This window comes from Acanthopagrus latus, chromosome 5 (assembly GCF_904848185.1).
Source record: "Acanthopagrus latus isolate v.2019 chromosome 5, fAcaLat1.1, whole genome shotgun sequence".
In the NCBI taxonomy this organism is placed as follows: domain Eukaryota; kingdom Metazoa; phylum Chordata; class Actinopteri; order Spariformes; family Sparidae; genus Acanthopagrus; species Acanthopagrus latus.
Genome location: NC_051043.1, coordinates 15,470,129 through 15,489,377, shown reverse-complemented (window position 1 = coordinate 15,489,377; position 19,249 = coordinate 15,470,129). Strand labels below are relative to the sequence as shown.

The following is a 19,249-nucleotide window of genomic DNA, read 5'->3' as shown; positions in this document are numbered from 1 at the left end:
TTTCGACATCATGAAAGGTTCTGACCACGCTATTGTTCCATAAATTCAGCTGAGACACTATTTCATCTGCCTGGATGAATTCTGGTGCCAATTCTGGGAACTTCACTTCAGTCATGCATCAAAAGGTTAAGAGCACTAGGACTTCATGAAGAGAATAAGGGACTCACAGGGGGTGAAACGCCTCGCCTCTCTGGTCCCCTCAGTATGAAGCATCACAAACTGACTGGATGGTGGAGGTGTACAGCGCACAGTAGCAGACTACATGACAAGAAGGTTGGAGTTAACACAGTCTCTAAAGTGCATTCACAATCTTAATACTTTAAAAAATATATACGCTATAACGAAACATGCAGACAAACAAAACCTGGACCTGGAAAGTCAGCCGTAGAGAAACAAACAAACTGAATGCAGACAAGTTCTATCTAACTATACTAGAGGCAACTTATCAAAACAGGTTGCAGAGGTATAAAAAATGAAGTCATTAATTTGAAGGTGAATCATAAATACATCGGGACATTATGAAATGTTAAATCACACAAACCAAAATTTTAACATAATGTGATTATGACTGTTCTGTTGATGTTGGAGTTGAGTTTACTGCATGAAGGCAGAAAACAAAATACATCTTTGGCTCCACCAAGTGACCAAATAAAGTCAGTGCAGTGACAGTGTTTGCAGCTGATTTATCCTCCCGGCAATCACACATTAGACAGAGATCTGATTTTTATAAGTGAGAGGGACAGCTTTAAAACACTAAATCCCTCATGTGTTCACCACATTGCTGAAGTTACGAGCTGTTGTTCCCTCATGTCCATCTTTATTTCCAGATGTGTCCTTAACTGTGGCAGCGTCACTGACCGCCTGTTGTCCTGAACATCACCCTCATCAAAGTCTTCACAAAGTCTGTATGTTTCAATGGCTTTGAAGGCAACAAGATTATTTGATCTTTTTACTATAATTTTTGATGAATAAATCTTCTGAAAAGACTTAATAAGTTTTGTCTGTTTGGTGAAATGATAAAAGTTCTTTGTATTGGTGTTAAATTGCCTGTTTGTCTTCAATAAACTAATGTTTGGATAGGTCTGTTTGCATTGATTGGTAGTACAATACATGTATAAGGGTTTTAATGAGGAGGTTTAGTGTCAAATAATAATAATAATAATAATAATAATAATAATAATCTTCATTATTATAACATCACTGCAACACAGCGAGTCTTAACAGCTTAAAGTTTGAATGAAAGTCTTTTCAACAGTAAATGGTAAAAAGCCTCTGATAAATGCTACTGTATCATCTGATAGCCCCAACTAAATCATTGTGTATCATACTACATTGCACCTGCTTTCTATTTTATATAGTACTGTAACAACTTCTGTAACTGTTATTACTTCAGGTCTTCTGTTGTTTTCTTGTGAAATCAAGAACCATTTTATATTTCAGTCGAGACATTGCTCTGTTTCAAAAGGTTATGAACCACTGCATTGCACTTCTAAATACCTAACATATTTCATACTACATCGTGACTTGGGCTGGATCTCGACATAGTCCTTTTGGGCACATGCCCAGGGCCTTATCACAACTCCAGGGGCCCTGGCAGAAGAGAAAATAATTCACTACACTAAATAATGTTTAGCATAGATATGTGCATACATCAACATTCAAATATTTAAAAAAAAATAATAATCTAAATGAGTCTCTGATCTAATTCCAATTCAATCTGGCCCTGATCATGACCTTGCAACATATCCTGCAACATCTTAACATCTACAACTTTAAAACTATTGTGCTGCTTCTGATCTAAATCTCACCATGAACAAATGCTGGACTGATTGTTGTCTTGCGACTTCTGTGTACCATCTATGTACTGTAATATCATCTCAGCTTACCTTCCGAGATCTCAAACACAGCGAACAACCATGAGTACATGTGTAAATATGAGGGGAAAATGCCAACGACAGACAGAAAGAAAGGCAGCTGGCTGTCAGGGTGAACCTCGGAGCCTCTATCTGTTGGGTTGCAGGGTTAAAAACTGAGCCAACAAACTGCCGAAACAGTCGATTCTTTCACCTAACACATGTCTTCTGCCAGAGTGCCCTTAAGCATGTCACTGCAGCCACGCCAAGGCATGAATTACAGACTCAGCTGAAGGCTTTCAGTGTAAGAATTTTCACATGTTCAAAAATCTCTCTGTCCTCAGATCGCTCTCCATCCTCTCAGATTTCCTCTCAGGTCTGGGTTGGGAGTCAGTGACCTGGATTGTTTTTGCTGTGGTGTGAGTGCTGCAGATGAATCAGCTCTGGCCACCTGCCATTATTGTTCTGTGCCTGTCAATAAAATGTCGTGCAAGCCAGGCTGCTCAGGCCGGCGTCACAGACAAACACACTGGGAAAACCAATTAATCATTGCTGAATGTGAAGGCCTACAGCTTTGGGTCTAGACTTTAGCCTGTCCAGAGAAGAAAACATGCATAACACCATCACACTGCGACCAAGAGAGGAAAATGATCTGTCAAAACACATACCGAGAATTGCACTTACATTTATAACCACCTTGTATCATCTCTCTAATCGCTTTAATTTAATCTCTTCTACTCATTTGCAGCTGCCGTAGTGAATATGTTTATACTTGCAGTGACAACATTGTTTTGGTTTTCCGGCCAACAACTTCACAGTTTTAGCTCACTTTTTACAGCTTTTTATAAACACTACTTACGGCAGTAGTCTGCTGTTTGGATCAAAAAAGCTCTGTCACAGAAACATGCCTCCAAATGAATCATGATGTTGCACTGTGTCTACTGAAAGTGTAACTGTCTGTACATTATATAATAATAATTCATCCTACTCTGCTGCCACCAAGGGGACAAAACACAGCTTTAAATGTATGTACATTATGCTTAACAGCAACAATTGTGGCCACAAATTGCAGTTATAGGACGATGCTACATGCTTAAACTGAGCTAGTACAGAAGATTCATTGAGTCAGTGAAGGGACACAGTAATGTCACATAGCAATGTCCACAGAACGTTCCACGTCAGCTCTCATTAGCCACCATAAGCTGCTGGTCATACCACAACAAGGAGATTAAATATGCAGTAGCAGCTGAACTACTGAGTGCATTGGCTTCATAAAAGCTTAGTTTTGTTTCATTTGTAAAAGGAAGAGAAGTGTTGTCTCCTCTTTTACATGTAACATTGCCCAGACTTAACAGTAGCGCTTCTGATTTATTAGCCTTTTAATTTAAATTTGGTGATTCTTTAAGATGAGATAAACCAATATGTGAGGAGCTACAGAGGAGGCGTTGATGTCACCAGGGCCTTTCTGAAAAATCGAGGGATTTTCAAAATCAACGCGCTCAGAGCAGCTTCACAAGAAGCACCGTGAGAAAAGAGCTGCTGCAGACGGCTGCTCGTCAGTGGGAACAATTGAAAATGAAGAAGCTTGTGCTCAGAAAAACAAGAAACACTTTGTGGACATAGGCCCTAAACTATAACATCTTTCTGTTTCACTGGGGCCCTTTTCATTTTCCCGCCCCGCCCCTCAAACATCCTAAGTTTGCCACTGTTGGGAACAACACCTTTTTTTTTTTTTTTTTTTTTTACTGATGATTCAACAAGTAGCATCACTGGCTGACTTGGTTAAATAAAAGTTCATAAATGTTTTAAAAAGTGACTGGAATTTTTTCGATTTTAAGTTCATCTGAAGCAGCAGAATAATTAATTTTTTGCCAGGTTAATGTAGCCAACGCAAGATTTTTGGGCCGACCTCATCATTAAACATTGCATGCATAATTCATACATACATTTGAAAACAGAAAAGAAAAGACGGGGTCAACGCGGCTTCCACCTGAACTGCCAATCATGCTGGGTATTGCCGCGCACGCGTGAACGCGCGCAGCTCAGCAGGGGAGAGCGCGAGAGAGGGAGAGACAGAGGGAGGAGAGGAGAAGAGAGGAGAGGAGAGGAGAGGGAGGATGAGAGCAGAGTCGCTCATGGACTGTCTCTCTCCGGATGCTCGAATGTGCGATCGCGTAGTTTCTTCCTCCAAGTCTCGACTCGACTGAAGGCTCTGAAAACCATCCAGGTGAGTGCTGAGATTTACTCCGACTGATCCGAACACGGATTCATCGAAGCCCGGCATCTCTGGAGAGGAGTGACGCGGCATCTCGAAGTTGCAGGTGCACAATGGGATGTCTAAATATTGAACTGAGTTAGTTTTTAATTGACTTTAATTTAAAAGAGTCGGCGGAGTGTTCCTGGAATAGACGTGAGAGGTGTGTGTCATGTCAGTCAATCTGTTGGTGGGAACCTTCCGGTCTGAGAGGCGAGGCTTTTAAAAACAAAACAGCAAAAAAAAAAAAAAAAAACCAAGGGGGAATCTTTTCTGAAAAAAGGCTTAGAAATGATGTCAGCGATTCTGTTTTTCTGCTCTGACATCCACTCACTGTGTCAGAGCAGGAATGTCATGAATGGAGACTGCTGTATGTGTGTGAGTGGGCGACCCTGCCAAACAAACAAACACAGGATTGTTCTCAGACATTTTTCCCCCTGTATACACTCTTAGAAACAAGTCCACTCTAGGATAAATCTTTAGTTTATTTTTATTTATTATATTCTTTATTTTCATAAGCTCCCTGAGCAGCGTCTCCTCCACTGGTAGCAGATAGGGAGGGACTGTTGATGTAATGTAATACTTCCTGCCTTCTGAATAATAAATGGAGAAGACACACTCATTGACCATTATATACTGATTTGCTCTCTCCTCTCTCTTTCTCCGGTTTTCTCTCCTCAGCTCTTTTGTCTGAAACCCCACTCCCGGCTTCCTCGAACAGACCCTTTTATTCGTGCTAAATGTCACCGTACTGTCTGAGAAGCTCGTCTCTTTCACAGCGCTTCAGCAAATATTGACTCTGAATCTTTTCTTCTCCTCAGGTGATAAGATGGGGAACGGTTCGATGAAATCAAAGCGTTACAAACACGCAGACGGATCTGCCGGCCACAAAGACAACGGCGGCGGGTTCAAAAACTCGTCCCTGGACTCCCTGAGGGCCCGGGTGGACGAGCTGGAGCGGGAGGGCAAGAGGAGGGACGAGGAGCTAAGTGCCAAAGAGCAGCAGATCAAGAGTCTCCAGGAGCAGCTGGCCAAGCAGACGCGAGCCCTGGCCGAGCTGAGCGAAGAGCTGCAGAACAAGTGCATCCAGCTCAACAAGCTGCAGGACGTGATGAAGAACCAGAGCGCGGCCTCGGCGGGTCTGGCGTCCAGGCAGCCCTCCATCAAAACCGGCGGCAGGGGCAGCCCCAACCTCAGCGTTCGCATCAAGGAGACCCTCAACAGAAGGAAAGGGGCCAAAGCCGGGGTGTCAGCCGAGCCCACATCCAGGACCTACGACTCCAGCTGCCTGCCCAAGTTCTCCTTCGAGAAGGCCCGGGTACCGAAGGATGCAAGGTGAGATGAGGTCCCAAACACAAAAGGGGGGAAAATGAGGTGTGACAGAAGGCAGTTAAAGGTTCACGGTGCCCTCAGGCTCGATCTGTCTCAGCCTATAGCAGAAGGAGAATTTGAAATGCAAGCAGCAGAAAGAGATTTTAGTGTGTCATTAAAAAAAAAAATTCAAGATATTTCATCTGCTGGGGAATGACTTTCGATGCATAATATGTGACATTTTCACATTTAGATGTCTAAAAAATGATTCACCCTTTGTTATATGGATTGTTGAGTTATGTTCTTAATTATCCTAAATGTTTCCGACCACGTTTTATTTAAGGTAAGGCTGCGTTTGATTCGGCTACCCGTCCAAAGCATCGTACTCCCTTTCAGGCCTTTTGTCTCTATATCTTAAAACAAGGAAAAGACATCAGAGAGGATGATGCTGAACTAGCATTGTTGTTTGTATTGCTCACTTGTGATGGACAACAGTCTGTTGTCGGGACCATTTAACAATAAAGACAACAACTCCCATGATCCAACGCTACAGCACACTCAATCAAACTTTTTGTTTTGATTGAGAGACAGCTAGCAGCAGAAAGTATATACTGTGCTTTTAAACCTGGGCCGATAAAGAAATAAAAGTTGATTTTATGTCCAGGATGAGTCCATTTCTTCGTGAGGTTTTCATTATAGTGTTCTTGGCTCTCTAGTTCCAGTAAAGCGAAATCGTAATGCCGGTCATATTTTTTTTTATAGTTGTGCTTCAAACTTTATGACAACAGTTTGCGTTTGGTCATTTCCCGTCTCGAGAGGATGATGTGCACATGGCCAGGTCCATTAAGAAATGTGTTCCTAGTGTGGTCTGCACAGATCCAACCCTGACCTCAACCCCATCCCGCACATTCGAAATGAACTGGAACACCGACTGTAAAACACACCTTATCGCTCAACATCAGTGTTGACATGTGGAAAAAGACAACACATAGGTGTGATCTTTGGTTGTGTAGTGTAGCTTTAAAAAGTGCATAAACCTTGAACTAGTAAAGACAAACAGGGATATATTTTATATATAACAGGAGCTCCTCTCCTGCCATGAAAAACAATTACCTTTCTCCCAACTGTTATTTCATTGATCTACACTAACCGCCTGTGTTACAGTATGTCCCACCCCGACAGGAAGTATATCAAATTAAGGAAGTAAGTTGATCTCAAAATGCTTCCTCATGGGGCCATTAAAGCTTCAAGCCTCTAAAAAAAGATATCAGGGATGATTCAGATGGACAAAAGAAAAGAAAAAGACCGAAGAAGCAAATATTTCAAGCCATCAGAGCACTCAGCCTCTGAAAATCTCAGATGTAAAGTATTAAGCTTGTGTATCAGAAGAAGCCCAGTGGCATTAATGCAGCGCTTTATTAAACAGACATGAAGGAAATAGTTTCTAAGATTGCCAGCTCGTAAATTTGACAATATTTCGCATTTCAAGCGGGAGGAAATGGTGAGCCAAAGGGAGCTGAATGAGGCTGCAGGTCATGTTTGGCGTAAGCAGTTGTTAGCTAAACAGGTCAGCACTGCAGTCTCACCTCAGAGTTAGCTGTTCACGCTAGCTGTTCCCCTGTTTCCTGTCTTTGAGCAAAGCTAAGCTAACCATCTGCTGGTGTTACATATGTAACTCTGCCAGAATGCAAATAAGCTTACCTCCCAAAACATTTCTCACCCACTTTGTGTGTAGCACAGTCTTTTCCACATGAGGTCAGTATGAGCCCAGGCCGCTATATGCTGGAGTACATACAAACACCAGATCTTCAGATAATTGAAAGGTCGAAATAGTTCCCCGTGACAAGGCGTCTTCACATGACCTGAGTGTGAAACTTCCATCATGTCAGCACACGTGGTCGTGTATTCTATGTTCAGAGGGATAAGCCAGATAACTTGACTTTGGTGTTAAAAATGTCTTAAGTTGTATTCATAACTCTGGTAAACTGTCTTTGACTGGTCAAGTAGCCCCAGATCACAAATTTGCCTCAAAGAGCCTGTACATTATTCCTCACTCTATTCTACCACCCTCGACCAAACAACAAGTGTTAAGATAGATTCAGCGGTTCCTGAGAAGGGTTGGAAAGAAACTCTAGATTAAAAAGTCTAAGATTTTTTTATTTACCTTTAAAGTTGATCCAGTAGATATCTTTGCAACACAGTACGCAGACATCCTTGTTATGATGAAAGAAATCTGAGACTGATAATTTTAATTCTTTTTAAAATGATCAGTCTTACATATTGCACCTTTAACAGTCAGCACATGCTGCCCACGTCTCTTCAAGCACCCTCCCTGATGAGCCACTTTTGTTCTGTTGCAGCTTAAATGAATGCAAACACAATAAGCGCTCAGCTTATTTGTCATTTTAACACAAGCCGACAAAGAAGGAGAGAGACATGTTTTACGTTTGTTTTGACAAGCTGCGGAGGGATCCATTACGATCAAATCCAAATGTGCGACCTACTCCGCACGTCAGCTCACACACACACACACACACACACACACACACACATACAAACAAGCTCAGAGAGACAACACAAAAGGTTATTTAATCAGTAAATCTTGTTAGATTTCCCAACATGAAAGGCAAATTACCTTTAGACACCGTAATTGTTCTTCATGGTGAACATGAATGCAGCACTCAGCACTGAATAAATGTGATCATGCAGAGTCTCCTTCTCACAACCTGATCCTCATGTTTAAAACATATGCCACTAATGAGCCCAGCATGTATTATATAACCCAAACCAATGTAAATGAGGCAGGCTGGCCCTTTGAAACGGGAAAGTCATCTTCAGTGCGTGACAGTGCAACATGTTGCAGACTCGGGCAGAAGTAATGACGCAACTTGGTTTGGAGAAAGGGACGTGGGTTGAAAAATAAGGGATTGGACGTCATCTGCTCGGCCTTTATGAAGTCTGAAGTGATAATTTATCACACATGATAAGGTGGATAAACAGACCACCCACCACCTGCACCGCTCACCTCTCAGAGCAGCGACCGGGACTCATGATCTATAGTTTGTGTTCAACCGTGACTCTTAACCTTTTGGGTTTACAGCTCCCCAAAGGAAGCGATGTCTTCTTCTTACCGCCCCTCGCTGCAGCTGTTAAAATGCGCAGTGGTGAACTTTGACAGCTCATGATGATTTTATGTTTTCGCTGTTTCACTTGATTCATCGCTGGAAGGAGCCCAGAGGCTGCAAATAGTCATCTTCTCACAGGAGACAAAATATTTATCACGCAGACTAAAAACGTGGTGAGTAATGTGGAGGTGGGTGTCCTGGTGGCTCAGTGGGCTCAGGAGTGCACCGCATAGCTGCAATCAGCAGAGGGAGAAGCACTTAAAAAGACATTTTACTTAAGGGAAGTCTTAAAACTAGAACAGAGCATACTCTACTCCCTGTAAACTAGATAATACCATGAAGTTTACCTCAGTTAGCACAAAGAAGTACTACTAGGAAAAGTAAAAGGTATTTAAAAAAAAAAGGTACAAATACTAGATTTCAGATCAGTTTGAGAAACAGGCAAAGGGTATAAGGAAGGAAAGAGGGTATGGCTGAAGAAAAGAAGGAAGGAAATTAATAAAAAAAGTTCCAAAGTAGTAAATACTGAGTAAGTGAAAAAAGGAAAATGGCATGAAGGAAAGAAAGACAACAACTGAAAAAAATAGGGAGGAAAATATAAGAAGAAGTGAATAAGAGCTGGATGGAGGAACAGCAGGAAAGGACAAATGATACATGTCCATGACAAGATTCACAAAAGTTGATGGATCTGAACTGTTTGCTGTTGCCCAAAGATCTTCAGTTTACTAACATGGGAGACCAGATAAAACTGCAAATATTCACAAAACATATAAATAAATGAAGAAAAAACTGAAATCAGGTACTCTTTTGTGTCATTTCTGTTGATCTCACAATGAATGCAAAATGGTAACAAGGTATTCTAGTAAATAGAAAAGTTTTTGTGATGCAACACTTGAATACATAAACTGTACTTACACAAAGTACAGTACTCAGTTACTTCTACAGCAGCCTGCGATGTCCTGAGCTTTAAACTGCCCAGATATATGTATTTTCTTCTTCTTAATCTGATACTGAAGCACTACAAACAAATCTAGAGTAAATATGAAACAAACAACCTGTAGATCAGTCCATTTCTGTCCATTATAGTCATCCAATAGCTAAAATGTCAATGGTCAAAAACTGTACAGTGAACATCACATTTCTAACTCTTCCTCTGTTGACTGTGACCAGTGTGAAGAAGCTGCTCACAGACGCCCTGAACAAGAACCAGTACCTGAGGAGACTGGAGCTGCAGCAGATCAAAGACATGGTGGAGTGCATGTATGAACGCACCTACCAGCAGGGAGAGTACGTCATCAAGCAGGGGGAACCTGGGAACCATCTGTTTGTTCTGGCAGGTAGGTCCAGTCTTGTTTGATCTTCTTCTTCTTCTTGGTCTGGAAGTTCATTAGCAAATGAGCTTTTCTGTCCACTTCCTGCAGCGGCTGATGCACCTCAGCGGGCTGTGTTGAGGTGATCTTATCACCGTTTTGTAGGGATGAGCAAGCAGCACTTACCATTATCTGTATCTGTTCAGCCAACTAAATCATCCTATCAGTATCCACACTCTGAAGAAGCGGGGTGTAAACCAGAATTGGATGGTGCTTGAGTAATTATCATTTCAGACTGTCTACTTGTTGCAGGACGTAGAGATTTAACAACCTGAGAAGGAAACTCCAAAATCAGCCAGTGGCGCACTCAAGGGGTTTGAGGGGCTGGGGCATAAAGATCAAAATGGGGAGCAGTGCATAGAAAGTTGTGATTAGAGGGCACTTCACCATGTTTTGTCCACTGGGAGAGCACCCTGGAGGGCACTTTATGTCGTTTGGCCAATGAAAGGGCACCTAGAGCGTACTTTATCATGGTTAATCTACCATAGGGGCATGCTAGAGGGCACTTTGGAGCGTCTCTCTGTCTGCTGAGTATGTTTGATTGATGGTAGGCAGGAGGGGAAGAGCGGGGGCAGATTGTTCACTAGTTAAGTGATCGCAGATGGCGTTGTTCACTCAGACGGATTAAAGCAAAAAATATAAAATGTGGAAATGGGTTGCCAAATATACTTAAACATTAGTATACCTGGTCGCACCAGCCAAATGAAATATGTGTGCTGGAAACACTGACATCTTTCTTTTTTTGCATGTTCTCAAACTTTGCCCCTACCAGCTACTGTACAGCTTTCCTGACCACGAGCCAATCAAATCGAAGTGACACAGCAGCTGTAAATCAAACAACCTTTCGATTGGTTCTAGTGTTCGACACAGATGAGTGGCATCTAAACTTGTGCAATCCTTTAGACCAGCTTGAACATTTAACTTACCTAATGTCACTCTGTGAAAAACGTATGTTGTAATGATTTTGGCCTTGATATATGTTTATCACCCATTTATGTCCTTCCTCATTCATTTACTAATTTACTTACTTATTTATTTAATATATTAATTACTCATTTAGTGGTTGGTTGGTAGGTTGGTTGGTAGATTTTGACTAGATTGTGACTAAAGGAAATTTGAAGCTAACCTTTTCATTCATAGTTAATAGTGTCACTGGGAAATCTCTCAAAGTAACCAGGCAACTAAGCTTTATGGATGACCACATGGCCTCAAAACAATGGTTGCTCATCTGCCAGTGTAGTTGGTGATGAAATTAGCCATTCACAGACAAAATGTCCCAGAATGTGTTCTGCTGTCTGGTGATACAGTGATTTCTCACCCTGGACAGGACAATGCAGTAGGTCAGTCAATAGTACAGTCATGTAGAATCACTGAAACAAATGTAATCCTGACACGATGGGATGTGTCCAAATATGACCAAAACTACAATATGTAAATGTGTGTAAAATAAATAATGTATGAAACAGAATCTTGACTGTGACAATGAGTCTGAGACATGTTTTACCACCGAAAACTGAATCCAGCACAGCTTTTGCTCTTGTGATGTGAGCAGTCACTAAGGTATCAAAAACAGCTCATGACTGATGATTATTCACTAATGAAAGCCCTTGAAATAATCCCATGGACGTCAGGAGCCAGTGATTGTAATCTCATTAATTAAGTCTTTAATTTGAGTCATAATTTGTGCAGCAAATGACTTCATTTCAGGGTCACTGACAGACCAAGAGCCAAAAAATACACGTTATGCCTTCTGCTGCGCCAACAGCGGGTACAGATGGTGGGAAGCAGGAGAGGACAAAGGGTTATATTGTTGTTTCTTTGTCTTATATGAAGGATTTAACAACTGTTATTTGTAAAATATCCCAGGATTCATGTTGCGAGGGGGCTCCTAAAATTGTCAAATACAGCAAGTACAGGAAATGAAACTTGTAGGCCTGTATGTATTTATCAAGTGTCTGAATGACCTGCTTATTTTGAAATCTCATTAAAAGAACTTCACAAATGCTAAAAGTGGGCGCCAAAAACAAAAATCAGAATATTTTGACCAATTATCTCAATGCTGACATCTCTATGCAACAATATTGTAGGGATGACTATTGGTGTTTTTCACAAAATATTACCACAGTGAGATTTGGCTATGATGACTAAGTGGTTAAAGGCAGAACAAGTAGAATAGTTGGGTAAATTTAGAAAAACCAAGTTACTGTAATGTAGCCTCTAAAACCATCACCTCATAGAAATATCCAAAAATCTAATATGATATAGAGCCTCATATCATGATAGCGATATAATGTTGATATGTCACCCTGCACTACTACAAGCTGGTGAATCATGAAAAGCAGAAGAAGAATTTAGTTATGTTCATCTAGCCAGATGAACCCGATCAGTAATCTAGCTCGTTGTCTTTTGTTAATGAGCTGAATCAACCTAAATGTGACTGGCCTGCCTGTAACACGTGTCTGTCTCCTGTTTCTATTAATCTCTGTCCTAATTGCATGATTCAAATAAAACTATTGATTGTCCTTGTTTCATATTTACAGACGGGAAGCTGGACGTGTTTCAACAGAACAAACTGCTCACATCGATAACGGTGTGGACCACGTTTGGAGAACTAGCCATTCTGTACAACTGCACACGGACTGCATCAGTACGAGGTAAATCAAAATCAAATACCAAACTGGGTCATTGTGCCTTACCCCAACCATTAACCCGAGGCAGGGTCTGGGACCTGGGAGAACTATCTTTCTCTAGAGTGACTTTAAAAGTGACATAGTGTTGCTTTAAGTAGACCCTGACCGATACTGGATTATTGGGGCCAATGGCGACACTAATATGAGGAAGTAAACAACTGAGGTATCGATATACAGGCCAATAATACACACTTCTTTTTCAGTGATCACTCAAATGTGGTTATCAACAGTTATAGAGGGAAGATATTTCACAGCTCAGTTGCACTTTGTTGTCTAAAATGACAGAAGTGCACCGATACAGTCAACTTCCTGGGAGTTTATCATTTATACATTATTCAAATGCCCCCTTGGGACAAATAAAGTTGTTTGAACTGAATTATCCCAAGTATTTTTTTCTGCACAGTAATATAAAAAAGTAATTAAATTAACTATTATATTATTTAATTAAATTATCGAACAACATGTACATCGCTACTAATAGATCTGTCACGTCAAGTCAGTTTTCTTTATATAGCTCAAAATCACAATCACACTGCCTTGGTGCGCAGTCACTGACAAATACTCTCCTAAAGATCTAAAGCTGATGCATACAGGAAGGCCATAGCTGATGGAGAACAAAGCACATTCTGCTGCTCAGTGCCTAATATTTCAGTCCTTATACTCTTGCTCCATGAAAAAGGACATTTTTAACCACTGCTGTACGCTAAGGCCTCCCATAAGCATTTGCAAATGAGTCAAAAATGTAATACTGAACAGGTTGTTCCTATTAACAACCAGGTCACAGCCAGAACTAGTTGCTGCACTAGTGGTTCCTTCTGTTGAGATAAACTGGAGCTAAACATGAAAAAACTCAACATGAAAAATAAAAATGCATTGTAATTTTATGAAAAAAAGAGAAAATTGCATAGTTAGGTATATGTTAAGGATTATCAACATTTTTCACACCAGATAAAATAACACACATGCAGAATTGTCACTGTGGCTGATGGTCGAGGATGGAAGCTACCATTTATATTTTAGTGGCCACTCTAGCTGATTAAAACAAGTTTCCTTTCCCATCCAATATCACTTCATATTCTTTTATCTCCCACCAACTCACCTCTGAATGCAATCTGACTCTTCTCTGACCTTCACCTGAGTTGCAGTGACTTCTTAAAGCCGATGATCGCATGATAGTGAGAGCAGGGAGAATCAGATAGGTCATTAGTAGCGAAGTAAACAAGCTTTCGTATAGGTCTGTTGACAGAGGCTTTACATGATATCCACAGCTTTGTGCTGTGATTGGTTTTCACCTCCCTGGCATTTGGGAAGCGCATACCATGTTCTATGTGAGTGCTCTTTGTCCTGGTTTGTATATTTAACCAACTAATTGACTGGTGGCCCTTAGGGGAGGGACACTGAGCTGACCTCAATAATCTGGGCGAAGTGGCAAAACCATGACAGTCTGACAAGTCTCCCTGAGTGGGTTTTACATGATAACAGATGACGTGGATAAAGGGGAGCTCTTTCTCTGCTACCGGTTCATGTCAAACTTTCACAGCTACTTCCTCCCTGCACCGACAGACGCTCATCTCAGAGTTTCTGTAGATTCAACCCCATTCACCACCAAGATGGAGGACAGATTACAGTGTTTTTCCCGCTTCCTTTGTGCATCTGCCGAAACAAAACAATGCGCAATGACTTTGTGGGGACAGAGGGCTTCAATTAAAGTGGAAAACGGCAAGACAGATGAGGGAGGAGAAAAATAACTCACTCTTCAGTCAGTCAAATTTTCCTCTGCCACTGAAAACAGATGTGACTCCTTTACAATGTATCGATCGGGCTAACTAGTTAATTGAAAGTTCAGAACCATGACCCTGCCCCAGTTTCTGATCGATACCATGTTGCTTTTACAGCGGTGAACAAAGTGAGGACGTGGGCTTTGGACAGGGAGGTGTTTCAGAACATCATGAGGAGGACGGCTGAGACACGACATGAACAGTACCGCAACTTCCTCAGAAGGTTAGCCCAAAGCTATAGCTGACGAAGCTGGCATCACCTTACTGTTATGATTCTCGTAAGCGATCATGCACAAAAACCTTCATGTAAGTAATGATGAGTAAAAACAGAACGTAATGGCCAGGATAGAGATGGAAGAATGACATTGTTCTTCCCTGATTTGATGTACAAGATATGGACTCCAATCAGGAGGCACCTTTCAGAGGACACGTTAGATTTATGGTTATCAGACATCTAAATAAAAATATATAATGGTTATGGTACCAAATAGCTGCACCTATGAACAAAATGTTCACCCAAAAATAAAAATGTGGTCATTTAATTGCTTAGGAACACTGTTTCATTGTGAAGCTCCAGAATGTTTTGTAATCCACAAAATTTCACACAGTGACGACGGAATTTTCATTTACAGGTGAACTTATACTTTAAGTGATTAGTTAATTCTGAATACATTTAATGCACACATTTTTGTTTTATTTATAAACTACACCATTTTTCTTGCCATAGCAACAGTTACACCTGCATCAAAAGCAGCGTTCAGCCATTTTGGACCACTAGGGGACAGAAAGATTCCAAAACCATCCGACAGCCACAGACACGTCATTGATGGCCTGATTCTTCTCTGCTAGATTTTCAACTTCCTTCACCAGAAACTCCTTTAATTTGGCTGTCTGTCATTCAGTGGGGCCATCGGCCAGCCTGTCTAAACTGTGAGCTTAGTGGCTTAGAACAAAAACAAGAGGCTTAAAGAAGGTAAACGAGGCTAACAGCTGCAACAAGCTTTGCAGAGAGCGTTGAGGAGCAGATCTAGTACTAAGACAACAGTCTAAATAATAAAAAAGCAATGATCATTTTTATGAATATGAAAACAAATTTACAAACGTATAACAACAAGTTTACTTACATGACACTTGCATTGTCCTGCATGCGTTATATTGAAGATATGTAGATTCAGAAATAAAAGTTCATCGTCTGTGTTTTTGTCTTTTCTGTCAGTGTTTCACTCTTGGCCAATTTACCAGAAGACAAGCTAAGCAAAATAGTGGACTGCCTCGAGGTGGTAAGTTATTCTGTCAAACTATCTATATGTCTACTGGAGGGACAATTAGACTTTTCATTGTATTGCCTCAGTATTGCACAACGCACTGGCAGCTCGTGGGAGCCCCAGCGTTGCAGATAGCTGCTGTCAAAATATCATTACCATTTGGCCATATACCATTACTGCAAGTCAGCATATTCTTTCTACCTCCAGTCGGCAAGACCTCACAAATTACCTTGTTGATGAACAGAGCCGATATTATTCCTGTCATCGCCGGGCGCTGTATATTGTTACCATAATTATTTGACCAAGGCCCCAGAAAGTGTTTATTCAAATGGGGGACGAGTGATTTCTTAAAGATGTGCGAGTGACAGCCTTTTGGTGTGAGAACATACACGTGTGTAAAAGCGAATGTGTGTGTGTGTGTGTGTGTGTGTTGAAACATGCAGGAGAATGGCTCACTCCAGTTCTCCTCCGTAAGCATTGTATTTCAACGGGGAAGGAGAAAAGCGGAGCGGAGCTTGTCAGCTTCGGCTCAAAAACAGCCTCTCTCAGCGTCTTTTCACAATGAAGCCTTGAAGGACGTTCGTTTTGATGGTTGGTCGTCCCGCTACTTTCCTCTACGGGAGAATTTCCTTATTCAGTCATTTCTGATGGAGCTGATTCTACTGCCTCTCGGGGGTGAGGGGTGGGAGTGGGGGGTTGTAACTTAATAGTGGTGCAGATGTTCGTCGAGAATCCGCCAGATAATATTGAAGCTTCGTGTCAAACAGAGGGGGAATGGAATTCGGAGTGTTCTGGTGTGTGTATTTTTGCCTGTATAGTATGTGCGTGTGTGTGTGTGAGGGAGGTCTGAGTACCTCACTTTTGGATCCTCTTTCAGGTTTTCAATCTTCAATAGCAAAGACGGAGCTCTGTTGAAAGTGCAGCATAAAATAGGAATGAGAAATAAGTTGGCATGAAATTATTTATATAATAAATCACATCACGCAGACTAACAAGCTCACCCAGAGAACTGCAGTCGAGCAGTGATGGTCTGGACATAGATGCCCAGCGAAGCTAACAAGCTACCACACACAAGATGCTAAAAAAAGCTGTTTTAAAATGTTGGAGCTTTCAGCTTTGTGACCACTTTACTGAGATGGTTAGTCACTTTGGACATAAGCGTCTGCTAAATGCCCTAAATGTAGATGTAATGTAAATGTAAGATTGAAATACTGGTCTGAAAACTTGGTACAGCGAAAACATCACGTTTCTCTTAGTTACAATATAACAGAGCTCCAAGAAAAGCACAGGTGATGAGAGCTGCTGTATGACAATATATGTTCTAGTGCGACACTCTGACAGATGGTAAATGGAATTATGACACCAAGTGTGATCCCGCTGCATCTGTTTGATGTAATTAATGATAATTAGCCCAGCCCATACACGTAAACCCCAGTAAAATAGCAAATTGTTGTTACTCTTTGAATTAAACAAAAAAACAAAAAGATCACTGTGTAACAAGATGTTACACAGTGATCTTTAGAGGAGCTGGAATGTGGATCTTGATTGGGTATTTCTGATCTGCATTGTGGTTACGGTCTACTTAGTTTAAGGCAACTAAAACAACCATTTACTTAAAGTTTCCATGAAGTCAAAATGCTGTTTATCACTTCTGTCCTGCTCTATATCTCACCTTGCGTTTGGGAGTGCAACAATGGCAAAAAGTATTATTCATATGGCGTTTGTGCCTTCCTGCACTTGGGGGCATATGTTAATTTTTCGTCCCACAAATGCTTTCATCACGACGCTGCCATGGTCGAACGACTCCTTTTAAGAGAGTGCGCATACAATTAGTGCTGTCCTGAGTGTATAGAAAGGCAGAACATGTTTTGACACTCAGCTACACGGGCCACATATGGAATATGGACCATCTGGCTTACATATTCTACGCATGCTGTAATTAAAAATGTAAAATCTTACAACCACCTCTTTTAAAGCTTTTTTTGCTCTTCATCCATGAACGCCACTTCTCTGCAAAACGGGGATGGCAGAAAGAGCAACGGCTGCCATATTTGACCCCCTTTTGAATCATTCATGCCTGCCCCCGCCGTGACTGATGTTTCAACAGACTCTTGAAGGGAGTACGATGCTTTCAAGGGGCGGCACAGGACAAGCAGTCCACCTGGGGGCTGCTGAAGACTGTGGTGGTCTTAAAAATAGGTTCACCCCCCCTCTTGTTTTAGTGTCTCTGACGGTGCAAGCAGAGAGAGACGTGCGGTTGAACGTGTTGCTGTGACTGTTCGATTGACAGTCTCCAAAAATAGGATGACTGCGACCCAGCAAGCACACAACAGAGCATTAGTGGCTTTCTCTAACACGGACACATGAGCAAACCAAGCTGATGGATAAGATAAAGACAGAAGGGGATGTATGTGATTGTTAGGGGTCAGGGTACTTGACGTATCTAACGGAGAGGCGTGCTTTTAAGCTTTCGAGTGAAAACGTCCTCTCTCTTTCCTGAAAAGGTAAATGTTTGTCTCAAGGTCAGGACTCAGCCTGCTATAACAAACCCGAGACACAATTCAAAAGCTGTCGCTCCCCTGCACAGTCACTGTATCATCCAGACAGTCTTTATAAACAAAGCCGCGGCATGTTGTCTCCGCTGTCACAAGCGGGTGTTAAACTAGGCTCTCCTGAAGCGTAAACGGGACGTAAACAAGCTCGGACGCTCAAGGAAAATGCCACTCGTGTCAAGAGTTTTGACAGTAAACACCAGGGAATGTTTACGCGTGGTTGCCCTGATTTGTTTGTCCACTTTTCGCCAAAGTCCTCTATAGTCAAATGGATTACGGCCGTTTTCTCAGCGGCGGGAATTTGGCATCCGTCCCAGAGGGCATTTCATCCCGGTCACCTTGCACTTCCCCCTTTCTTCACCCAAAGGCTTTAAAATGGAAGGCGATCTGGCGGCTCGCTGATTCAGCAGCGTGGCCCCAGTGCTGTGGTGGAGGTGGTGCGTTAGGTACGGAGAGAGTGACTGACAGCATGAAGTGAAGGAATCTGTCTCTGGATGAGAGCTGAGCACACTCAGAGAACATACTGTGCCTCAGCGTTTAGTGGCCGTCATTCAGTTTTATGATGCTCGTTAAACTCACCTAAACACTGAAGCAAACTTTCTCGGTCGAGTGTGATCGTACTTCTGCTCAGAAAAACTGGAGCGCGTCCGTGAGCGTAAGCGGCCGACAGCTTCCTGTCATGTCTGAGTCTCTGGCCAGAAAAACTGCTTAGATTTGACTGGCTTACAGTTGCATGTTTTAATCAAATCAAGACACCTCAAGGTGAAAACACAATTTCAAATCAGTGTGAAGAGAGTATTACATTATGCAGCAACAATATTGAGGCTTCAGGCTATGCCGAAATCAACTAAAATCTTCTAAAAAAAATGGATGATGATTTGAACAGAAACGTTTTTCTCCCCTGTGATAGATGGTTGTGGTGTAAACATGATGGATAAGACTGATTTTTACTTGACTTGACTGGATGACAAGGTGATATGTAACTGGAAAGATTATAAATGATGTCACGTGGCATGATGTAAAACACTCATCCCTACATTTGCGGGTTGAG

General features: G+C 41.7%; 1 protein-coding gene across 3 annotated transcripts in view; it reads left to right on the top strand.

The window, feature by feature from the left end:
• Window positions 1-3,912: 3,912 nt before the first annotated feature.
• The window catches only part of prkg2 (protein kinase cGMP-dependent 2), a 29,145-nt gene continuing 13,808 nt past the window's right edge, over window positions 3,913-19,249 (top strand). The window contains exons 1-6 of one of the 3 annotated variants that reach the window (XM_037099538.1): window positions 3,913-4,080; window positions 4,929-5,442; window positions 9,714-9,880; window positions 12,454-12,567; window positions 14,499-14,604; window positions 15,598-15,661. In XM_037099538.1, coding sequence (XP_036955433.1) covers window positions 4,937-5,442; window positions 9,714-9,880; window positions 12,454-12,567; window positions 14,499-14,604; window positions 15,598-15,661 — 957 coding nt within the window. In that variant the 5' untranslated portion in view covers window positions 3,913-4,080; window positions 4,929-4,936. Of the gene's footprint in view, window positions 4,081-4,127; window positions 4,175-4,430; window positions 4,486-4,928; window positions 5,443-9,713; window positions 9,881-12,453; window positions 12,568-14,498; window positions 14,605-15,597; window positions 15,662-19,249 lie in introns of those variants that run through there. The other 2 variants (XM_037099540.1, XM_037099541.1) reach the window with 2 other exon arrangements.